General features: G+C 35.5%; 3 protein-coding genes across 3 annotated transcripts in view; 2 read left to right on the top strand and 1 right to left on the bottom strand.

Annotated features, from left to right (window-relative positions):
* The window catches only part of LOC134843688 (deoxyhypusine hydroxylase-like), a 233,704-nt gene extending 221,433 nt beyond the window's left edge, over window positions 1-12,271 (bottom strand). Inside the window, exon 1 of the mRNA XM_063859912.1 lies at window positions 12,261-12,271. The gene's annotated coding sequence lies outside the window, so the exon portion shown is untranslated. The remainder of the gene's footprint in view (window positions 1-12,260) is intronic.
* LOC134843687 (calnexin-like) overlaps window positions 1-12,306 on the top strand; it is a 160,404-nt gene extending 148,098 nt beyond the window's left edge. Inside the window, exons 4-9 of the mRNA XM_063859910.1 lie at window positions 6,574-6,930; window positions 7,087-7,197; window positions 7,426-7,580; window positions 7,747-8,207; window positions 8,354-8,653; window positions 11,339-12,306. Of these exons, the coding sequence (XP_063715980.1) occupies window positions 6,574-6,930; window positions 7,087-7,197; window positions 7,426-7,580; window positions 7,747-8,207; window positions 8,354-8,653; window positions 11,339-11,404 (1,450 nt within the window). The 3' untranslated portion in view covers window positions 11,405-12,306. The remainder of the gene's footprint in view (window positions 1-6,573; window positions 6,931-7,086; window positions 7,198-7,425; window positions 7,581-7,746; window positions 8,208-8,353; window positions 8,654-11,338) is intronic.
* An 8,652-nt stretch (window positions 12,307-20,958) lies between these two features.
* LOC134844467 (androgen-dependent TFPI-regulating protein-like) lies at window positions 20,959-22,889 on the top strand. The gene is made up of 2 exons (XM_063861164.1): window positions 20,959-21,319; window positions 21,723-22,889. Exons 1-2 carry the CDS (start codon window positions 20,999-21,001, stop codon window positions 22,083-22,085), a joined length of 684 nt encoding a protein of 227 aa, XP_063717234.1. The 5' UTR covers window positions 20,959-20,998; the 3' UTR covers window positions 22,086-22,889.
* The last annotated feature ends 1,727 nt before the right edge of the window (window positions 22,890-24,616 follow it).

The raw sequence follows: 24,616 nt of genomic DNA, 5'->3' as shown, positions 1-24,616 counted from the left end.
TGCGAATGGTCATACACTCAAAAGTTATCTGTTTTGTTTTTGCATAATTGATGTGTAATAGGCCAAAAACTCGGTCTGGGTTAACTTTTTGACCATTTCTACGACCTTGAATCGAATGACTTTTTTCAGATCCAAGTTTTATAGTTGGTTCTTGCGATTGGTCATGCTTTTAAAAATTATGTTTTGTTTTCGCATAATTGATGTGTAATAGGGCAAACAATCGGTCTGGGTTTTACTTTTGACCGTTTCTAGGTCATTATTTTGATTGACTTTTTTACAGATCCATTGTAGTGGTTGTTTCTTGCGAATGGTCATACGTTCAAAAAATATCTGTTTTGTTTGCATAATTGATGTGTAATAGGGCCAACACTCCGTCTGGATTAAACTTTTGGCCATTTCTACTGCCTTATTTTGATAGATTTTTTAAATTCAGTTCCAATGTAATGTTTAGTTCTTACAAATGCTCATACATTCTAAACTTATCTGTTTTGTTGGCATAATTGATGTGTAATAGGGCAACCACTCTTCTGTGTTAAATTTTTGACCTTTTCTACGTCTCTAAATTGATATTTTTTTTCAGATCCAATGTAAAAGTTGTTTCTTGCGATTGGTCATGCATTTAAAAATTATGTTTTGTTTTTGCATAATTGATGTGTAATAGGCCAAACACTCGGTCTGGGTTTAATTTTTGACAATTTCTACGGCCTTAAATTGATTGATTTTTCAGATCCTATGTAATATTTGGTTTTTTCGAATGGTCATACTTTCAAAATTTTCTGTTTTGATTCTGCATAATTGTTGTGTTATAGGCCAAACACTCGGTCTGGGTTAATTTTTTGACCATTTCTAAGACCTTGAATCGAATGGCTTTTTTCAGATCCAATTTAATAGTTGGTTTTTGCGATTGGTCATGCATTTAAAAATAATGTTTTGTTTTTGCATAATTGATGTGTAATAGGGCAAACAATCGGTCTGGGTTTTACTTTTGACCGTTTTTAGGTCATTATTTTGATTGACTTTTTTACAGATCCATTGTAATGGTTGTTTCTTACGAATGGTCATACGTTCAAAAAATATCTGTTTTGTTTGCATAATTGATGTGTAATAGGGCCAACACTCCGTCTGGATTAAACTTATGACCATTTCTACTGCCTTATTCTGATAGACTTTTTATTCAGATCCAATGTAATGGTTAGTTCTTGCAAATGCTCATACATTCTGAACTTATCTGTTTTGTTTGCATAATTGATGTGTAATGGGGCAACCACTCTTCTGTGTCAAGTTTTTGATCTTTTCTACGTCCTTAAATTGATTTTTTTTTTCAGATCCAATGTAAAAGTTGTTTCTTGCGAATGGTCTTACATTTAAAAATTATCTATTCTGTTTTTCCATAACTGATGTGTAATAGCCAAACACTCGGTCTGGGCTAAACTTTTGACCATTTCTACGGCCTTGAATTGATTGACTTTTTTCAGATCCAATGTTATAGTTGGTTGTTGCGAATAGTCATACATTCAAAAATTAATTGTTCTGTTTTTGCATAATTGATGTGTAATAGGCCAAACACTCGGTCTGTTTTGAACTTTTGACCATTTCTACGGCCTTAAATTGATTGACTTTTTTTCAGGTCCAATGTAATATTTGGTTCTTGCGAATGGTCATACATTCAAAAATTATTAGTTTTTGTTTTTGCATAATTAATAGGCCAAACACTCGGTCTGTTTTGAACTTTTGACCTTTTCTATGGCCTTAAGTTGATTGAATTTTTTTCAGATCCAATGTAATAGTTGGTTCTTGCGAATGGTCATACATTCAGAAATTATCTGTTTTGTTTTTGCATAATTGATGCTTAAAAGGCCAAACGCTCGTTCTAAGTTATTTTTTTGACCATTTCTAGGGCCTTAAATTTAACGACTTAATAGTACAAACTTTAGTTCTGGGTTAATTTTTTGACCATTTCTACGGCGTTAATTGATTGACTTCTTTTTCAGATCCAGTCTAATAGGTGGTTCTTGCGAATAGTCATACATTTAAAAATCATCTTTTTTTGCATAATTGATGTGCATTAGGGCAAACACTCAGCCAGGGTTACACTCTTGATCATTTCTACGGCTTTAAATTGATTGACCTGTTTTTTAGATCCAATTATCTAGTTAGTGCTTGCAAATAGTCATTTATTCAATAATTATCTGTTTTCTTTGCATAACTGTGTAATAGGGCAAAAACTCGGTCTGGGTTGAACTTTTGACCATTTCTATGGCCTTAAGTTGATTGAATATTTTTCAGATCCAATGTAATAGTTGGTTCTTGCGAATATTCATACTTTCAAAATTTATGTTTTGTTTTTGCTTAATTGATGTGTAATAGGCCAAACACTCGGTCTGGGTTAAACTTTTGACCATTTCTACGTCCTCAAAATGATCGACTTTCTTCAGAGATAACGTTAAAGTTGATTATTGCAAATGGCCATTCATATGAAAATTATGCAATTTGTTTTTAAATAGTTATTTTACAATAGGGTAAACGCTAGGTCTGGGTTAAACTTGACCATTTCTACGCCCTTAGATTGATTGACTGTTATTCAGATCCAATGTAATAGTTGGTTCTTGCGAATGGTCATACATTCAAAAATTATCTGTTTTGTTTTTGCATAATTGATGTGTAATATGCCAAACACTCGGTCTTAGTTAGATTTCTGACCTTTTCTATGGCCTAAAATTGAATAACTTTTTAATCAGATCCAATGTAATAGTTGGATTTTGCGAATGGTCGTATATTCAAAAATTATCTGTTTGGTTTTGCATGATTGATGTGTAAAAGGCCAAACACTCTGACTAAGTTGTTTTTTTGACCATTTCTATGGCCTTAAATTGAATGATTTTTTTTCAGATCCAATGTAATAGTTGGTTCTTGCGAATGGTCATACATTCAAAAAATTTCTGTTTTGATTTTGCATAATTGTTGTGTAATAGGCCAAACACTCGGTCTGGGTTAAATTTTTGACCATTTCAACGGCCCTAAATTGATTTTTAATTTTCAGATCCAATGTAATAGTTGGTTCTTGCGAATGGTCATACACTCAAAAGTTATCTGTTTTGTTTTTGCATAATTGATGTGTAATAGGCCAAAAACTCGGTCTGGGTTAACTTTTTGACCATTTCTACGACCTTGAATCGAATGACTTTTTTCAGATCCAAGTTTTATAGTTGGTTCTTGCGATTGGTCATGCTTTTAAAAATTATGTTTTGTTTTCGCATAATTGATGTGTAATAGGGCAAACAATCGGTCTGGGTTTTACTTTTGACCGTTTCTAGGTCATTATTTTGATTGACTTTTTTACAGATCCATTGTAATGGTTGTTTCTTGCGAATGGTCATACGTTCAAAAAATATCTGTTTTGTTTGCATAATTGATGTGTAATAGGGCCAACACTCCGTCTGGATTAAAATTTTTGGCCATTTCTACTGCCTTATTTTGATAGATTTTTTAAATTCAGATCCAATGTAATGTTTAGTTCTTACAAATGCTCATACATTCTAAACTTATCTGTTTTGTTGGCATAATTGATGTGTAATAGGGCAACCACTCTTCTGTGTTAAATTTTTGACCTTTTCTACGTCTCTAAATTGATATTTTTTTTCAGATCCAATGTAAAAGTTGTTTCTTGCGATTGGTCATGCATTTAAAAATTATGTTTTGTTTTTGCATAATTGATGTGTAATAGGCCAAACACTCGGTCTGGGTTTAATTTTTGACAATTTCTACGGCCTTAAATTGATTGATTTTTCAGATCCTATGTAATATTTGGTTTTTTTCGAATGGTCATACTTTCAAAATTTTCTGTTTTGATTCTGCATAATTGTTGTGTTATAGGCCAAACACTCGGTCTGGGTTAATTTTTTGACCATTTCTACGACCTTGAATCGAATGGCTTTTTTCAGATCCAATTTAATAGTTGGTTTTTGCGATTGGTCATGCATTTAAAAATAATGTTTTGTTTTTGCATAATTGATGTGTAATAGGGCAAACAATCGGTCTGGGTTTTACTTTTGACCGTTTTTAGGTCATTATTTTGATTGACTTTTTTACAGATCCATTTTAATGGTTGTTTCTTACGAATGGTCATACGTTCAAAAAATATCTGTTTTGTTTGCATAATTGATGTGTAATAGGGCCAACACTCCGTCTGGATTAAACTTATGACCATTTCTACTGCCTTATTCTGATAGATTTTTTATTCAGATCCAATGTAATGGTTAGTTCTTGCAAATGCTCATACATTCTGAACTTATCTGTTTTGTTTGCATAATTGATGTGTAATGGGGCAACCACTCTTCTGTGTCAAGTTTTTGACCTTTTCTACGTCCTTAAATTGATTTTTTTTCAGATCCAATGTAAAAGTTGTTTCTTGCGAATGGTCTTACATTTAAAAATTATCTGTTCTGTTTTTCCATAACTGATGTGTAATAGCCAAACACTCGGTCTGGGCTAAACTTTTGACCATTTCTACGGCCTTGAATTGATTGACTTTTTTCAGATCCAATGTAATAGTTGGTTGTTGCGAATAGTCATACATTCAAAAATTAATTGTTCTGTTTTTGCATAATTGATGTGTAATAGGCCAAACACTCGGTCTGTTTTGAACTTTTGACCATTTCTACGGCCTTAAATTGATTGACTTTTTTTCAGGTCCAATGTAATATTTGGTTCTTGCGAATGGTCATACATTCAAAAATTATTAGTTTTGTTTTTGCATAATTAATAGGCCAAACACTCGGTCTGTTTTGAACTTTTGACCTTTTCTATGGCCTTAAGTTGATTGAATTTTTTTCAGATCCAATGTAATAGTTGGTTCTTGCGAATGGTCATACATTCAAAAATTATCTGTTTTGTTTTTGCATAATTGATGCTTAAAAGGCCAAACGCTCTTTCTAAGTTATTTTTTTGACCATTTCTAGGGCCTTAAATTTAACGACTTAATAGTACAAACTTTAGTTCTGGGTTAATTTTTTGACCATTTCTACGGCGTTAATTGATTGACTTCTTTTTCAGATCCAGTCTAATAGATGGTTCTTGCGAATAGTCATACATTTAAAAATCATCTTTTTTGCATAATTGATGTGCATTAGGGCAAACACTCAGCCAGGGTTACACTCTTGATCATTTCTACGGCTTTAAATTGATTGACCTGTTTTTTAGATCCAATTATCTAGTTAGTGCTTGCAAATAGTCATTTATTCAATAATTATCTGTTTTCTTTGCATAACTGTGTAATAGGGCAAAAACTCGGTCTGGGTTGAACTTTTGACCATTTCTATGGCCTTAAGTTGATTGAATATTTTTCAGATCCAATGTAATAGTTGGTTCTTGCGAATATTCATACTTTCAAAATTTATGTTTTGTTTTTGCTTAATTGATGTGTAATAGGCCAAACACTCGGTCTGGGTTAAACTTTTGACCATTTCTACGTCCTCAAAATGATCGACTTTCTTCAGAGATAACGTTAAAGTTGATTATTGCAAATGGCCATTCATATGAAAATTATGCAATTTGTTTTTAAATAGTTATTTTACAATAGGGTAAACGCTAGGTCTGGGTTAAACTGTTGACCATTTCTACGCCCTTAGATTGATTGACTGTTATTCAGATCCAATGTTATAGTTGATTCTTGCGAATGGTCATACATTCAAAAATTATCTGTTTTATTTTTGCCTAATTGATATGTAGTAGGTCAAACACTCGGTCTGCGTTAATGTTTTGACCATTTCAACGGCCTTATTGATTGACTTTTTTCAGATCCAATGTAATAGTTGGTTCTTGCGCATGGTCATACATTCAAAAATTATCTGTTTTGTTTTTGCATAATTGATGTGTAGTAGGTCAAACACACGGTCTGGGTTTATCTTTTGACCATTTCTACGGCCTTAAATTGATTGACTTTTTTTCAGGTCCAATGTAATATTTGGTTCTTGCGAATGGTCTTACATTCAACAATTATTAGTTTTGTTTTAGCATAATTGATGTGTAATCGGCCAAACACTCGGTCTGGGTTAAATTTTTGACAATTTCTACGGCCTTAAATTGATTGACTTTTCAGATCCTATGTAATATTTGGTTTTTTCGAATGGTCATACTTTCAAAATTTTCTGTTTTGATTCTGCATAATTGTTGTGTTATAGGCCAAACACTCGGTCTGGGTTAAACTGTTGACCATTTCTACGCCCTAGATTGATTGACTTTTTTTTCAGATCCAATGTTATAGTTGATTCTTGCGAATGGTCATACACCTGAAAACTATCTTTTTAGCTTTTGCATAGTTGATATAGAAAAATGAAACACTCGATCTGGTTTAAAATTTTGACCATTTCTACGTCCTTAAATTGGTTGACCATTATTCAGATCGATGTCATAGTTGGGGTCATGCAAATTGCCATACCTTTAAATGTCCGTAATTTTAAAAATATTATGGTAAAATTGTATATCAGGGCACATATTGGGCTCTTATGATGTGCTGACCTTTTTTGCATACTCCTATTTGAAAAATTTGTAATTTTTTGTGTTGTTTTTCTCTAGATATGACGTTCGTTTTCAAGAGGGAATGGAATGTGGCGGTGCATACATTAAACTCCTCTCTGAAGCTGAGTCGCTCGATTTGAACAGTTTTCACGACAAAACACCCTACACAATAATGTTTGGTCCCGATAAATGTGGCAACGATATGAAAATGCATTTCATATTCCGATATGAGAGTCCTAAAACTAAGAAAACTGAGGAGAAACACATGACTCTGGACAGTTCAGAGGGGTTCAAAAGTATCTTCACGGACAAGTTTTCCCATTTGCTCACACTGTCTATTGAAGCAGAAAGTAAGTTTGAATTGTCAGTTGATCAGACTGTCATCAAAAGCGGAAGTCTTCTCAACGACTTCAAGTAAGTGCAGTGTTTTTTATATTTTTTAGCTGAAAATGGCTATCGAATAGTTGTAATTTTAATTGAACTATCATCATGGGAGCTCAAATAGCCTTCATAAGCACTGATGTAAACGCTCTTGATGATCTCAACTGAGTTCAAGTGTCCCAATTTTAGACCATCTGTCATCCCAGAGGCGGAGATAAACGACCCAGAGGATAAGAAACCTGAGGACTGGGATGATAGAGCCAAGATCCCCGACCCAGAAGCCACGAAGCCCGATGATTGGTAGGCATCCCTTTTGAGACTTGAAATCATCAAGTTTATAGGCCAACGCAAATATCTTAGTCCTAATCGTACAGCTTATTTTGATACTGGTTTTTCCACTGCTACGGCGTGAATTACTTATGTAAAATATAAAAATAAAGAACTTTTTATTTAAGCCTGAAATTCAATTCGAAGTTTTATTAAAGCAAAAAATAGATAACTATGACGAAGTTAATGTTTTATGATAAGGGATGAGAGTGAGCCTGAGAAGATTGCTGACCCGGCGGATGTGAAGCCAACTGAGTGGCTGGACGATGAGCCCACCTACGTTCCAGACCCGCAGGCGGAGAAGCCGGGAGACTGGGATACTGACTTGGATGGAGAGTGGGAGGCCCCGCTCATTGGTCAGAAATGTTTCATTTTTACACTTGTCCAAATTATATTTTAAGGCTCTAGAAAAAGATAGCTGCTGATTTTGAAACCATTTTTACTACTATTTATAATGAACAATTTTGAGGTAGTTCGAGTCCAATTGAGTCCGTTTATTTTTTCATTGTGGATTGAATTTAGAAAACCCCAAATGCAAGCCAGGTTGTGGTGAATGGAGGCCAGCGATGATTGCTAACCCGAAGTTCAAGGGTAAATGGCATGCACCGATGATTGACAACCCCAACTTCAAAGGCATCTGGAAACCCAAAAAGATCCCAAACCCAGATCACTTCGATGACCCGAACCCATTCCAAAACCTGGCCCCTATCAGCGCTATAGGCCTGGAACTGTGGTCAATGTCTAATAACATTCTCTTTGACAATTTTCTGATCACTTCTGACTCTGAAATGGCGAGCCATTACGCGTCCGAAACATGGGCAAAAAAGAAAACAAAGGAGCGAATGGCATTCTCTAATAGTGATTCTGTCATCGACTACTTGTACAAGTCGGCCAATCAGAACCCCTGGCTGTGGATTGTGTACGCTCTGGCCGTAGTGCTGCCTATCACGTGTTGCGTCAGTTACTTTTTGTCAAAGCCCAAAGTAAGGATAAATACAGCAAAAACTCATATATAAAAATAATTGCGGTTGTGAAAGTTTGAATACGAAATCAAGTTCACTATTTGTGAGTAAACTGTATGTATGCTCATAAGTTTGTTGAAATGGTTGCATGAGAATGGTATATTTAGTCGCGAAAGAAGAAAACTCCCGCTCCTAAACCCAGTTCTGCCGAACACAAGAAAGATGACGACGAGCCAGTTGCGGCTACTTCGTCCAGAGACCAACTGGAAGCCTCCGAAGACGACGCTGCCAAAGAAGAAGAAGAGCCAGAGAAAGAAGTAAGTAGCCAGGGTGACGGCAACTCAAAATCGGGCAGGGGTGACTTGGAAACAGCCGAAGAAGAGGAGGAGGAGGAGGCGGACGGAGATGACGAGGGGTCGGCCGAGGAGGGAAGCGAATTGGACGAGAACGATACAGAGCCACAAAATGTAAGTTTTAAATATCAGAAGTGGTGTAAGTTAATTGCATTTGCTAGTGTGTAGTATTGGGTACTACCTTTTTTCCTGTTAAAAGTTCTTGAGGTGCTTGCGTGATCACAGTTTAAAGTTTCTTTGTCCCGGTTCAAATTCAGCGTAAGGTTTTTGTTTGCTTGACGTTTATAATCAAGCTGTAATTTTTTGCGATGATTTGAAAAGGATTTACATTCAAGGTTCCTCAGTGGAAAACAAAAAAATATCTATTGATCACTTTTTTCTTATTGAGTTCTTCATATGTAAAATTTGTCAATGATGAAATGTTTTTGTAATTTAACGAGCCTTAATGTGATGTATTTTTCTTCGAAAGCTGAAAGTGTGTCCTTTTTGGTTATCTTGAGTTAATTTGTTTTTTTATGGCTATACTTTTAAGAGTCGATGAACGTAGTAAATATGTTTTTTTTTAAAGTTTTTTTTCAAGAAAATTTGTGCAGGCTGAGGTTTGATTTTTAGCGGTGGTTTGACATTTGGTTTCTTAGTAAGTGCAGTTCATTTCCTTTGTTAAAATGAAGGCAACCTAAAGAACAACAAAAGTGTAGATGTCATGAAAAACATGTTCAAATTCTAGTTTCGAAAACGCTTTTCAGTTTTCAGATTTCCTGTCGCGCAGAACTCGCGCTGAAAATTGTGAACTTGCTCATTTAGTGTCAATGAACATAGTGAATACTTTTACATAGGTCGTGATAACTTTTTTCAGGAAAGCCTTCACGCTTAAAATTGTTTTTTTTTGCGGTCTTAAATTCGATTTTTTTAATAGAAATATAAATTCCTTATTCGAAATTCCACGTGCTCTTAATGATAAAATCACGCATTTCATTTCCTTTGTTGAATTGAAGACATGCTCCGCTGTAGAACAGCAAAAGTGTAAAGTCACGAAAAACGTGATTGAATTCTAGTTTCGACAGTGGATTTCAATTTTCAGATTTCACTTCTGTTGACACGTCTTCATAGAACTGATTTTAACAGAAATATATTGCAAAATTCATTTTCAATGTTATCTGATTTCGGCAAAAGAATTCGAAATCTTGGAAAGTCTAGAACTTGTTAAAATATAGCGTTAACTCGAACATTGGCAAGTCAATAGTTTACTCTATTTTGTTTTTGTCGAGCATCAAAAAATCAGTTGGAATTAAGTAAATAATTTGTTTGTTGTCAGTTTTTGGGCTATTTTTTCATTTTGTTTGTTGGTCTCTCTAAATTTGCTTCATGATATTTTTCCTCAAAAACAGTTGTTTTTGTTCCTTTGTCAATTATAAATGTACGTTAACGAGATGCAAAATGACTAATAAAAAGCAAAATCTTATACAAAATTATATTAAGAAAATAATTTGTGTTTTGGTAATTCGTTTGATAAAAAAACTGTTTGAATTGAGAAACAATTAGTTTTTTGTCAGTTTTTTTTTCAAGAAAATTTTTTTAGTTTTTTTTTTAGTTTTTTTTTAGTTTTTTTTTCAGTTTTTAGTTTTTTTTTGCGGCTACTTTTTTAGTTTTTTTTTTCAAGAAAATTTGTGCAGGCTGAGGTTTGATTTTTAGCGGTGGTTTGACATTTGGTTTCTTAGTAAGTGCAGTTCATTTCCTTTGTTAAAATGAAGGCAACCTAAAGAACAACAAAAGTGTAGATGTCATGAAAAACATGTTCAAATTCTAGTTTCGAAAACGCTTTTCAGTTTTCAGATTTCCTGTCGCGCAGAACTCGCGCTGAAAATTGTGAATTTGCTCATTTAGTGTCAATGAACATAGTGAATACTTTTACATAGGTCGTGATAACTTTTTTCAGGAAAGCCTTCACGCTTAAAATTGTTTTTTTTTGCGGTCTTAAATTCGATTTTTTTAATAGAAATGTAAATTCCTTATTCGAAATTCCACGTGCTCTTAATGATAAAATCACGCATTTCATTTCCTTTGTTGAATTGAAGACATGCTCCGCTGTAGAACAGCAAAAGTGTAAAGTCACGAAAAACGTGATTGAATTCTAGTTTCGACAGTGGATTTCAATTTTCAGATTTCACTTCTGTTGACACGTCTTCATAGAACTGATTTTAACAGAAATATATTGCAAAATTCATTTTCAATGTTATCTGATTTCGGCAAAAGAATTCGAAATCTTGGAAAGTCTAGAACTTGTTAAAATATAGCGTTAACTCGAACATTGGCAAGTCAATAGTTTACTCTATTTTGTTTTTGTCGAGCATCAAAAAATCAGTTGGAATTAAGTAAATAATTTGTTTGTTGTCAGTTTTTGGGCTATTTTTTCATTTCGTTTGTTGGTCTCTCTAAATTTGCTTCATGATATTTTTTCTCAAAAACAGTTGTTTTTGTTCCTTTGTCAATTAAATGTACGTTAACGAGATGCAAAATGACTAATAAAAAACAAAATCTTATACAAAATTATATTAAGAAAATAATTTGTGTTTTGGTAATTCGTTTGATAAAAAAACTGTTTGAATTGAGAAACAATTAGTTTTTTGTCAGTTTTTTTAGCTATTTTTTTGAAATTATTTTATTCTTTGGTCGCGTTAAAAGCTACCTGCTCTAGTTTTTGCCAACGTTTGATTTTCCTGGTCTCATTTTTTAAAAATCATTTCGTGCTTCGATAAGTGACTTGGCTTCTTTGTCGACCATATGGTTATCCTATTTTAGGGCCAAGGTGGGACTTCAGTGGAAGAGGCTTCTCAGCCCCGAAAACGGAGAAGTCGGAAAGACTGACAGGACCCTTTCCTCCTCGCTGCCAATCACTGTTCGACTGATCCCCGCTCGCTATATTTGAAATTACGCTATTACAGTATTCCAACTATATATTTAAATTGCTAATTTTAAGCTCTGTATTGATTATATTTGTCTCAATCCAATCATCGACGGGGGTGATGCCCACTAGCTTGTACATGGGGACATTGCTATAATTTGGTAAAATTTGTGTGCACCAAAGTTGTGCAAGGTTGTTAAAATGATTCCGGTAATTACTTCCTGACTGGTTATTTGAAAAAAAAAATACGAATCAGATATCCGTAGTGAGATCTGCTGAAAATATAGATGGTTGGAATTTCTGCTAGATGAGTGAAATTTTGGGAGATTTTGAATTCAAGCAGATATAGTTTGAATGGTTTTCATTCCCATGGCAGCGTACGTCGGCTGTAACTGAACAATCTTAATCGATTGGTAAGTGATACGAAATTTTGGCAGCATCTTACCATCAATGTGCTCTTCAAGATAAAGTCACGTGATTCAATCTACTGCAATTATCTGAGCTTCTGTGTATATGTCAGATAGAATTAGACAATTTGACACTAGATTTTGGTTTGAAAATCGTGTTTGTCCTCGGATCTTATCTATTGGAAAATGTGTTTAAAGCTCGATATATTGTTGCATCATCTGCAAACATGAGACGAGAACCCTACTTGAGCTAATTTTGTTTAATTGTTGTAAGTTTTCCACGATTCATGTTTTTATTCTTTATATTTGAATTTGTTGTTCAAGTTATTCAAAACAAGTTCTTGCGCTTCGACGTAAATTTACCAAATAGTTTTCAAAATTCGTTCTGATAAATTTTGTAATTTTGAAGTAATTTAATAAGTTGGCGCAAACATTGAATTTAAATCTTCTAGATCTCATTATTTTTTAAACATTTGTTGTCAGTGACTAAGATTATTGACGAGAAAGTTCCGAAATTGCGTCTTGCGATAAGTTAGTCTCATATTAGTATTGTGATCTAGTTCTCCTAGTTGTACCGGTCTGAAGTTTTGTGACGGCATCGTGGAGTTGCTTGAATGGACGTGAAGATCGTTCTTGTCGATGTTCCAATGCGAGCGGACCTTGAGAAGCAAGAAGACTCTGTTGTCTGTCCTATTTGCAGAGACGGCGTGAACAATCCTTTAATCACGGACTGTGGACACATCTTCTGCAAGCGGTGTCTGCTGAAGGCGAAGAAAACCCATCTGGCATGTCCTGTTTGCAGAAGTCAATTGGTAAGCTGGAAGTTAAGGCTCGTTATTTTCACCGTGATATGATTGGATTTACTAAGTGCAGGTAGAAGCGCTCAGTTTAACAAGCGAAGCACGCTTTCTTTGAGAAGCAACCTTTTCCCAATAAACAAATGTGGTTTGACGGGAAAATTGTTGATGAATTGGAGCATAGAAACTTTTCGTTGACATACTGGTTTAAATCGCTTAAGCACAATTATTGTCACAATCATCTGAGCTTAAATAAGCCTAGAATCGGTTTAAAATGACTGAAGTTAGTGTTAGCGTGATTTTGAATCCTTTAAATGCTTCAGTTTTTCTGGAAAAATCTGATCAAGGCTAATATATTTTTTATGGTGATTCGGCTTTTTTGTTGGGTTGTGAAAATTAAGCGGAAGTTTTAAGTTTTACCTTTTTTAAATGGTAGCGAGCCGTTTCGTTTCCAGAAACCGGAGCTGACCTGTTTCACCAGTGGCTGGCTCGGCAGCTGTAACGCCTGGTTGACCGACAAGCAACCCGACCGACTGCTCACCCTTCTCTGCTCAACAATGATTGTTGCTGTCTTGGTATTTTTATGGTATTTAGCCAAGAAGATTCTTAACGAACGAGCCGAGGGGAACAAAGAGTAAATGAAATTGTAAATTAAGATGTGATTTTATTACTTAGCTCAAAATTAATTTTTTATACAGGTGTTTTGATTTTCAAATAAAGCGCGATGAATGTTTTTCATTATTATTAGTGGAAAAGCATAGTTTTGATGAGGTAATTTTTATTAAGATCATTTCATTGGAAGCGCTTTCGAATCTACTCTCCAAACTACATTTTCGGACCATTTGTACGATCCCCCTCCCCCAGATACAAGCTGTGTTTTGTTTGAAAAAATTCATCATTTTGGTTTACTTTAGCGAGTATTTTTCATTCATCAAATGAACAAAAAAAAAAGCTTTTTGTTTCAAACATCAGTTCAATAATAAAAACTCGATTTCAGAATTTTGTTCAGCAATTTATTAGCACGTGTAGCTGTTTTATTTGCGGCTATTATTAGCAAATTGTCAAGGGCTCGCGGTGCAGATGCGATGACAGGGGATTCTAAATCTCCTGGTCGTATCTGCACAATCGAGTCAGCAAAAGTTTTATTTTTCAAGGCTAATTTTTACCTTTTTTCTTATTTCAATTTGAGCTACTTTTTTTGTCGTTTTCCCGGTAGTGTTTGCGAAGTGCAGCTTTGAAGCTGTGTACGCATGTGGGAGCTAGAGAGAGTAGTGTCATATTACAAAGTTCACTTTTTTCCAGCCCATCTCGCTAAAAAGTGTTCGTTTGGTGGCAATTTCGCTGGTCAAGCATCGGCAGTTAAATAGCATTTGTTTTATGGGTGGATATTGTTTGACAATTGTAAAGTAAGCATGGCGCAGATGCGGCGCCGGGAGACTCTTAATCTCCAGGTTGTGGGTTCGATTCCTGAGCCCGAGTTGAAAGTTTTTCAAAAGTCAATGGACGCAGTGAAGATGTTTATATAGGTCATGTTGATTTTTCAGGAAAAAACATAATTTTGTTCACCGCTCAAGTTTGATTTTATGCAATTTGCTTTTTGATATCTGTTTAAGTTCAATTTTTTTACCTTTTGATAGATGGAAAACAAACTCATCTATCGAACAGTGAAGGTCACTAAAAACTTGCATGTATTCTTGTTTCAAAAACGGACTGTAATTTTCTGTATTCCCCAGCGGAGTATCAAAAAAACCTAATGATCCAGTTGTTTGGGTTAATTTTATCCAAAAAAACTCATCATAAAATATTAGTGAAACTCAAAGCCCCTATTTTTTTCTTTGAAATTCGAAAAAAATGATCATTTTTTTCTTTTGTTGGTTGACACTTCCAACTATGTTGGTTATGTTCTTTATTTTTAAGCTTTTTATTGATTTCGTTTTTTTAAGTCTTCTAGTGTTACTTTTCGCCAATATCTCTTGTGCTTTCGAAGTGCTGCTTCGCCACTGTGTTGAAAAATGCAATTTTTCTGAGAAAAGTAGTTTTCTATATTATGATTGGTTGAAAAAAAAGACAAGCTATACACCATTTAGTAACGGAATGGAGTCTGTGTAGTATGTATGCATTTTTTTACTGGAAGTCCATGCCAAAAGTTTATTCACTTTATAAGGTTAATGAACAAAATAAATTTTCACTTTTGGGTCTTAATTTTTCTCCTGAAAATATTCAAAATTTTGTTTATGCTCAGTTTTGTATTTTGGCCCTTGTTTTTTGATTTTTTAAACTCAATTTTTCCAAGTAAACGGAGAGTTACGGTCTCGTCAAAGAGATCAATAGTTGAAATCATTCAAGAATCCCAGTGGACTAAAAATGGAATTTTTTATCAGTTATATATTAATTTCTAGATGTTTCGAACGTTTTTCAAACTATTTAAGCTGTAAACCAGACGATGTTTGTACATAAACGAGCTTGCGGGCAGTGTTATAATACGAGTCCTGATTTTAATCAGTCCAACTCGCAACTAAAAGGGCTAGTTTTAGTGGCACTTTTGCTGCATAGTATTAGAAATAGAATTAGTATATACGCGTCATTGCTGGCTAATGTGTTTGGAAACCGATGGTTGGGGTATCGATTCTGGCTAATGACGAAAGTTTTATTTTCAATGCTCATTTTTTCCTGTCGCTTGTTTGCGAAGTGCAGCTTTTTTTTCTTCTTTTTTTGATAGACCTCGGCCTGCTAAGTGCTGGGCCAACCGTGGGGGACGGGGAGATATCATCCATTTTGCCGCATTTGGTCCCACCCCGAGGAGGCGGATGACACTGGGACCCCTCCAGCCGTGAACGAAGCGGGATTCGAACGCACGACCCTCGTGTTGAGTGCAGCTTCGCATGGGTGATATTTTAAAACCAGTCAAGTAGAGCATGGTTATTGATATACCCATCGCTATGAAAATGATGGTAGTTTTAGCGTAATTTTCGATTTTATCGTTTTCAGAGTTACAAAGTAAGTTTCAGCATTCATTTATAAAACGGTAGTAGATTAAAGCGTAACATGAAAAATTGCGCGATTAAGGAAACAGAAATGAGAATGGCGGAAAATAATATTTATTATGAAGGCGAAAATTTTTTTCGCAAGCGAGCGTAGTGTCAAGGTCAGTCTGTTTTTTTTTCGATCCCGAGCCTCACATTTGAGTGTACATTGTGCGTTTATTAAACATCATGATCTAGCTACATTGAAGTGCCTTTTTAGCTGCCTAGCATCAAAGATTAAAATGGCTAAGTGGTTCGTTCTGAGGTAAGTTCTGTTTCATATTCTGAATATGATTTTTTTGAATTCATTTCGGTACTTTCTTTTTTTTGCAGCACGCTTTTGCTTGTTTGGGATGTCCAAAAGTTAGTCGTAAGTTGGGTTAGTTTTCTGAACAGATTATCAATCTTTTCGACGATTAAATTAATCTATGAAATTCCCTGGTTCAAAATTTAAAAAAATTAATTGTTCTTTTTTCGCCTTCCTCGACTGTTGGCCATTTTTACTCACTCTTGTCCAAAATGATCCAATTTTGAGCGCATTAAAAAATTATTCTGTCCTGATAGTTATTATCCGCTTTTTGTTAAAAAATGTATTCTTAAAATTCATCTTTTGATGGTGATTTTGCACGATTTGGCTAGAAAACGTGTAGACAGCAGTTAGTTATCGTGCTATTTATATCCCGCACTATTTTTATTCTGTCTTAGGTCTGCTAGGTATTTGTTTTAGGTCAAGCGTTGTCAACGTCATAGGTACTCAACTAATTCAGTTGAGGTTTCTTGTTTTCGTTCGAAGATCTCATTAAGCGACCATAAACAGGATCACGTTCTCTCAAGGGTCGACACATTCAAATCGGTGGAGTTCTGGTGTCTGTATTTGTTGATACTCTTTAGTAATGGGTTCACACCAGCTGCATTCTAGTTGGCAGTGCTTTCACTTCATCTTCAGCTGTTAGACAACACTTGAACGCAAAGTATTGTCAAATAGATCATTTGGTGCCTTTGTCCTCTGCTTTGTTGTCTTGAATTAAGTACCCGATTTGCATTACGATCATTGGACTAATTTTTATGGCTCTCTAAAACGTATTCGTACGAAGTTTCTGTGCTTTCTTTGAGTTTTTCTTCACTGGCGAAGTGAAGCGGTGTACGTTCATAAGTGTGGTGTTGTCTTGAGGTCATCATCACATTTTGCTACAATGAAGTTCTTCTCTGCGAGGAAGAAAAGTGCCCAATCGTCGGTGTCGTCTTCGCCCTGTTCGGATCAGTCGGATAGCTGTCCGATTTGTTTCGGGAGACTGAAGAAGCCTGTGAGCACAGAGTGTAACCACGTGTTCTGCAGGAAGTGTCTCTTTCAGGCCAAGCAGAATCAGCTCACGTGTCCACTGTGCAGAGGGCCTTTGGTGAGTTGGGTTTTTAATTCTTTAATTTTTTCAAGCGACGAGTTATATACTTAGGGCGTGTTTTGGTCATGGATGGAGGAGTCCCCATGTCATCAGCCTCCTCAAGGTGAGACCGGTTACGGCGAAATGGATGACTTCCCCCTTCCCCACGGCTGGTCCTGCATTGAGTAGGACCGGGGATTAAAAAGCGAGCAAGGTTTCTTTTGTATTCGGGTGTATTTTCATTTTTTCTTTCTTTTTTTTTCCATGCAAAATCAGGTAACACAAAAAAATTATCGAAATGGTTCGAGTGGTATATCGTTTTAAAACCTTTTCAGTTGCGATATGAACAATATTAGAAAATTATTAAAAATTTACGAGCGAGCGAGTAGGTGATTTGACAGAAAATGTGTTCTGCAAGTATTGAAAAGCTAATTTCACTCCGGGAAAACTAGTTTTGAAGCTATTGAAGCGCTTTGTTGGGAATAATTTTTGTTATTTGTTTCTCGATGACTAGTCGATTATGTCTAACTCACTAATATCTACGCGTTCATTTTTTCTTCATCACAACACGCACGAAAAAAAAATTGTCAATTTGAAAAAAAACAGTTAATTTTTATTTTACGAATGGTCGGCGAACAGTCTGTGCTGCTTGCACAGAAGCTGGCTATCTTTATTAGTTTTTGTGGGCTGTTCTTAGTTAGTGTACACAACTGATAATTTTAAACAGGATACTTAGTTATGTATCTCTGCTATTAAGTTACCAGGAACTTAATAAGTTTGAACCACCTACCAATGAAAACGCCTTTTGACGGAGAATTAAAAAGTATCAGAGTAACATACGAAATTTACAATTACACGAGTGAAAGCGAAATAAGTTTGGATTTAGATATTAGGTTGTTATGACAATTGTTCTTTACAATCGGGCCGCAAGAACAAAAATTCTTAATTAATTAAAGCCACGCCCGTTCTTTTTCGGTCTTTTCTTATCAACTGATCTCTTTTCTCCTTAATGTCAAAAACTCTTGCTATTGCTGCAAGTTTCTTTTTTTGTTTTCCAGAGCGCCGAAGGGACTTCTTCGGTTCAAAGTGTCTTGTACAGGATCTCATCTGCCGAACAGCGGCCGAAAACTTCTTCATACTGCCTAATTGGAGTCGCCATTCTGACCCTAATCATGATTGTGATAATCGTGTTCGATCGACTCTATCGCAAGCCCCTCGATCGGACATCAGGAAACAGTACAGTTGTGGAAGGAAGGCTTCTTGGCAATTATAGATCGCCTATTTGAGTGTTGTCATAGAGTGTCTAGTTGGACTTGCATTTCAATCTTTCATCATAAGTCAAGTTGAAAAATCTTTATTTCAGTTTGTAGAAATTTTACATTTTGTGCATCAATTTTTATAGATTTTTTTTTGCAAAAGAGGACTTACTACAAAATTGTTGATCGGAACACGCAGTGCTCTTCCTGATCTCCCGGTCGCAGTTTTCCTTTTGAAAGAGGGAGGGGTTTTGTGCTTATATTAGAATTTCCGGCAACGCAGAGAAAAGTTTTAACCATCGAATCTCCGGGCTTTGTTATAAATTTAATATTCAAACATTTCTTTTCCGTTGCAATGCGCAACTGAACCCTAATTAGTTTCATTCATGTAACGGTCAAACAGGAGTTCGTAGAACGAATTGAAAGCATATTTGCTCGATCGTGTTTGGGTGCTTGGTAATATTGAGACAACCAATATCAATGTCTAGTGTATCGAAAGTACAATACTAACATCATAGCTCCAATTAGGTACCTATAGAACTTCAAACTCAAGCGTATTTTAAACGTATCTGACCTAAGCTCCAAATTATACTTGAATTGACTAAAAAATTTGATGAAAAGAAAGGTTAAATTTCGTTATGGAGAAATCATGCATGGATGGTAGCGAGAAAGAATTTGAAGACACGTGTCCGGTATGTTTTGATTCGTTCAAAAAGGAAGTCACGACTCAGTGTGGTCATAGATTCTGCAAACAATGTTTGGGGAGGGCCAAAAAACGACTACTCTCGTGTCCAGTGTGTAGAAGCCAATTGGTAAGCTACTCTCCAAATATGTATTTGTTCGACAAACTACAGTGATGTCCAATCAAAATGATTTTTCAGAACTTGTGCAATCCTTGAGAGTTAAATACTATATGCTATCTTTTTTTTTCAAAAAGTGAAATTCATTTCAGGAATTCCTGTTGACCGATAAAAAATTGAACCAGTTTTATACCCAATGATCAATCAAAATATTTTTGACCAAATTCGTTTGAGCTGTTTTATTTTTAACAATGACAAAGACAAACTATAAAACCTTTCACGCCTAGCTTAAACTGTTTATTATAACTAAAAACTAGAAAAAGCGCTAGTCAACGACCGAGTGAATTTCTGGTAAAAACCAATTTTGAAACATTGGTTATAATGGGCTTCATTGACGAACAACTTAAATCACATCTGGATGCTTTCGAGTAGTCGAGCAGATGAGATTACACGTAATTTATTTGACCTGCTTTTTTTTTCTAATAAGCGTCTCGTAAAAATTCAGTCAATAAACGCAACTATTCAAGCGAGAACGAAGTAGTTGCGTCTCAAAAGTCGAGGCCCAAAATTATCCGTGATTGATGCTTGAGGGTGAGGCTACATTACCCAGGCCGGAAAAATAGTATGCAAAATGCATGTGATTCTTAGCTGCAGCGGTTCTCCGTGAAGAGGAGAACATCTTGGGTGTTGAGGCGATCCTTTCCCTTGTGGAAAAATTACCTTAAGCGACCTGAAATCACTTGTTTTTGTCAACTGATCACAATTTGAAGCCGTCATTCCAAGCAGTGTTCTGAAATTTTATTTTAGAGATGGTTTGCATAAAGATGAGCGCCCTTATGCGCATGGTGTTGATAGGGTCATGCTGATGCATCTAGGGTTTTCTCGAGGGGAGGCCCTATAAGAACCCTATTTTGTCAAATATTTCTTTTTAGCAAGCGAATGTTAAAAAAACAGGCCAAAAATGGCGAGTTAGGGCTCTTTTTAGAATTGATGTTTCTATTTTTTTTATGAGAACCATGCTTACTTTTTTTGGAAAGCTGCCATCGTTTTGCCTGTTGCTCTTAGGTCATTTTCGGATTTGATTATTCAATCACACCATGAAAACAATAAAGTTGCGCCATTGTCATATTGAAATGAACGAAAAACGTTTAGAATGCCGATGCTAGTTTTCGGGACCGTGACTTGTGGAAGTGTCTCTGCTGGTTCTGCTACCTTCTCTCCTCTGATAACCCGAATAGGTTTTGGTACTCTTTCATCGTCGCCGCATGTCTGGCATTGGTGCTGCTTCTGATTGTTGGATTGACCGGTAGTCTAGATAAACAATGTGTGTCTTCGAGTAACTCAAGTTCAAATTGTACTCAAGTTCAGATTCAGAAGACTTAAAAAGCAAAACGTCGGAAATTACCATATGAACGGCTATCCTTCGTCATAAGAAACGAAATAGAATAGTTAAATCAAAATTAATTAAATTGATGTTTTCTTTAAGAAAACCTTATTATGCTCGTGGTGAAACTTCTAGCTTAAAAATGTCTATTTGCACCAAATACTCGCGAGATTGCTGGTCGAAGTTAGTTCGATATAAAGAACTACAAAAAAGGTTGTCTGTTTTCAGAATGGGCATGTTAGCTGCCTTTGTGCGGTTATGCGTACTATTTATTCTTCTGGTTATGTACGTGCACACGTGGTCGGATTTGATTATTCAATCACACCATGAAAACAATAAAGTTGCGCCATTGTCATATTGAAATGAACGAAAAACGTTTAGAATCCCGATGCTAGTTGCTCTTAGGTCATGGTGTTGATATTTTTTTATGATGTTTAAGGTTTTACTTTAAGATTGCTGGTCGAAGTTAGTTCGATATAAAGAACTACAAAAAAGGTTGTCTGTTTTCAGAATGGCCATGTTAGCTGCCTTTGTGCGGTTATGCGTACTATTTATTCTTCTGGTTATGTACGTGCACACGTGGTCTTTCTTCGTGCTAAAACTGAGCAAAGAGCAGAGAGGGGGATTTGAGTGGTACCATTTTGCCACCATGTGGAACTTCTACTTGCAAACAGTGTACACAGTCATTGCCTTCTTCACAGGGGTCATTGACCTGGTGGCGAGGAAAGAGGTCATTCTGACTAAGAGGTCACTGCAGAAACTAACTACAAATCTAATATCGCCTCTGACGTCATTCATCGTGATCGCATTTTGGGTTCTATTCCTCTCAAATGTAAGTAGTTTTGAGGAATTATTCCATGGAAGAGAACTACCAGCGTTAAGTTAGCTTTGAAACAGAATTAACGAAGCGGTATTTAAGCCGATAATACTTGCCGAGAATCGTAATTGACCTGGCAAGGTTTTTGTGCATGAACATCTGCGTGTGTGCATGTATTTGCACATCGGAGCTTAATGAGTCGATGGTTAAGCGAACTTCATATCATCGTAGCCACTAAATGACTTCTGTAGAATTGCTGAAATGACATTACAAAAGGAAATCGGGAAATGTTGATCGTATGTAAAATAAATTAGTTCGTTCAACAGCGAGGTTTTTTGTGTACGCATAAACAATTACATTAAAGCTGCAATTATCAAACATCTTTCACTAAAATTTAGTTGAAATCAACTTTTTTCAGCCCGATCTTTTACGACACAAAAAGCAGGACCTCCCAGTCTGGTTCAATTTCAACGTCCATCTATACATTATTTTCCTGCCCATCACTGAATTTGCATTCCTTCCAAGAAGTCACTCTCCTCTGTCTAAATCAGCAAAGTATTGTCTTCTCTTTGCAATTGCATATGCAGGTTTCATCGAGTACACGATTGTGAATTACAATATAGCCCCGTACCCCATGTATTTGGGGCTGTCGTTTTGGGAACGTCTTGGACTGAATTGTACCTTCATGCTGACAGGGATTCCAGTGGCGTGCATATCAAGCTATCTGCTCAAAAATATAATTTATAAACTGCAGGGTAATAAGCACGTGAAATCACACTAACACTATTTTCAGTGCATTTGATGATAATTCTCGTGAGTAGTTTTACTTTAAAAATTTCAATTGTTAGAGTCAAACTGTAAGAAAGTCCCACTTTAATTAGTAACTTGTGAAGTAAAAAATACCGATGATATCAAACTCTCAATTTTTATACTGCTTTCTATAAATACTTAAATAATTCAAATAGCTTATTATTTCAAAAATTCAAGTTTAAAAATACAAGCTACTTTCAAATCCTCATTAATCAAGATATGTTTTCGACTTTCGAAGAAAGTTACGTAATATTTGTGCTCGATGTTTGTTTCTCCAGACAAATTTCGACTTTTTAACTAGCATCTTTTGACGAGATTTTTATGTATCATTTGATTAGTAGTGTTGTCCTGTGCTCAAAAGCAAATGATATTTCAACTGTGATCCTTAAATTATGGGGGTTGAAATATTGTCAATTTTGGACAACTGACGCGCGATATATTTCGTGCTCTTAACGTGTAAGCAGTGATTTAATCCCTCTTAGACATCGTTGCAAATTGAATTGAGGCATGCTATTTGTGTATTCAATACTTTGCTGTATGCAAAATTTATCACTTTGTAATTTGGATAGCGTGTGGACAGATGATTTTCAAAAAATCTTTAAAAAAATTTCTTAAATTTTAATCCATTTTTAAAAGTGAAGTTTACTCCATCGCATTTAAAGTGCATTCGGAACAATCAGAAATGTTCCCTGATACGAGAAGTCTTGTTAGATTTAATATATCGCTGAAAATTTTTTAATTGTGTTTTGTACTCCGATGTCATGAAGATTCTAAAAATGTTAGCCAATATCCGCTCTTCTCTGTTTACACTTGCGAAGCAATGTGTTGTGGTACGAACTTTCTTTTTTCCGACCTAAGTCGCAAATATTGTTGCGACTAAGTCGCAATTATTATTGCGACTTGAAGCAACAATATTTGCTGCGTCGAATGTGCTGCATCGACTTGGCAATAAGACATTTTGTTGCACCTTTGATATTTAGTTGCACCTTTACAGCTTATTGACAACATGTGCCTTGACATTCGAATGATTATAAGTTTACTCAGTTGATGCATTTTTAATTTATCAAGTGAACCGAACAACATAACAATAATAAAATCTCGATTTCAGATTTCAGAAATTTTCTAACTCAAATTATCTCCCAATTTTTTGAAATGCATAATTTATACATAATGTGGCTTTATAATTTGCGTTTTTTACTTGCAAAATTGGATCTTTTGTATTTAATGCTACTTTTGCCGCATCGAATTGCAATTTATTAGCATATGTAGGTGCAATATTGGTGGCTAGTTTTTGGGATTTTTAAGCATCCGTGGTTGAATGGTTAGTGCGTGAGACTCAATTGAGTTTTTGCAGGTTCGAAGTACTTATGTCACTTGATAGAGCTGCTTTGTGGTCGTGCTCTCGCAAGTGTTTGCAAAGCGAAACTTCGCCTCTGTGTTAGATATCTTGTTATGCACGATATGGTAGATATCAGCGTCAAAAGCACCGCGTAGTCAAAATCACCGCGTACTCTGAACCGTTTTTTTTAAATTTCGGTTCCCATTCGAGCTTGATTACCCTTGCGATAAGCAAACTTTTTTCCCGTAAATCTCCTGGACTCATTCATCTAATGTTGCAACAGGCATATTTTCAGCATGTTAGCATTTAAATAGCCGGTTTTATCGAAATTTGTTTTTATATTGGTTGCAGTTTTATTAACTCAATTTCTTGCAAACTTTTTCTAATTTTTTGTCTGTTTTTGGCTTAATAGGTTTCGTCTTATCTTATATCGCCTTCTTTTTCTCTTATTGTGTCGTTTGATGACCGAAAAAATTTGTTGCGTTTTTGTGTGTTTGTGCTCTGAGGGAAAGGTAGACTTCAAAAAAAATTTATTAGCTTGGAATTTTTTCGAATTGCTTTTCGTCATGAGGGTTTCTGCTCAGGAATTTTGGGCTTTCGTATGGCTTGATAATTAAATTAACCATTCGGAGCACCTGGCGTAGAGGCAACACAACTCATTGAGACGGCAAAGGTTTGTGGCTCGAACTCGGCCTGGATCACATTTTTTTTTTGCAAACTATAGACTTTTTGTGCTTTTTCCAACTGTCGTTCGTCTATTCATTTTTATCGTCTTAGTTCACATAGCTTGACTTTTTATGGTGGTTCAGCTTTTTTGAAAGTTTCTGTAACACCAACTTTTGAAACGATCAAGCTCGGTTCCAGTCAAGACTTGTTTTTTTTTTTGCAAACTGAAAAATTTTGGCTAGTTTAGATTATTGTGTCTTAGTTCCACAGAAAGACTTTTTTTGAAAAATCAGTTTCTCTCTAGTCTTCTCAATTCTCCTAGTTAAGCTAATGGTGCGGGTAATTTTGTTCCGGGCTATTATTGTACTTTTTATAAGCGAGGTAATGAAGGTTTTTTTCAATTGCTTCTTTTGATTTGATTTTAATCAGAGTCATTGTATCGCAAGTGGTAAAAAGCTTAGCTTCGCCTCTGTTTGTTCAATTTGGTACATGGATTT

The sequence above is a fragment of the Symsagittifera roscoffensis genome, chromosome 4 (assembly GCF_963678635.1).
Source record: "Symsagittifera roscoffensis chromosome 4, txSymRosc1.1, whole genome shotgun sequence".
Classification (NCBI taxonomy): domain Eukaryota; kingdom Metazoa; phylum Xenacoelomorpha; order Acoela; family Convolutidae; genus Symsagittifera; species Symsagittifera roscoffensis.
Note: the sequence above shows the minus strand (reverse complement) of the source record. Positions and strands in the feature narration are given on the sequence as shown.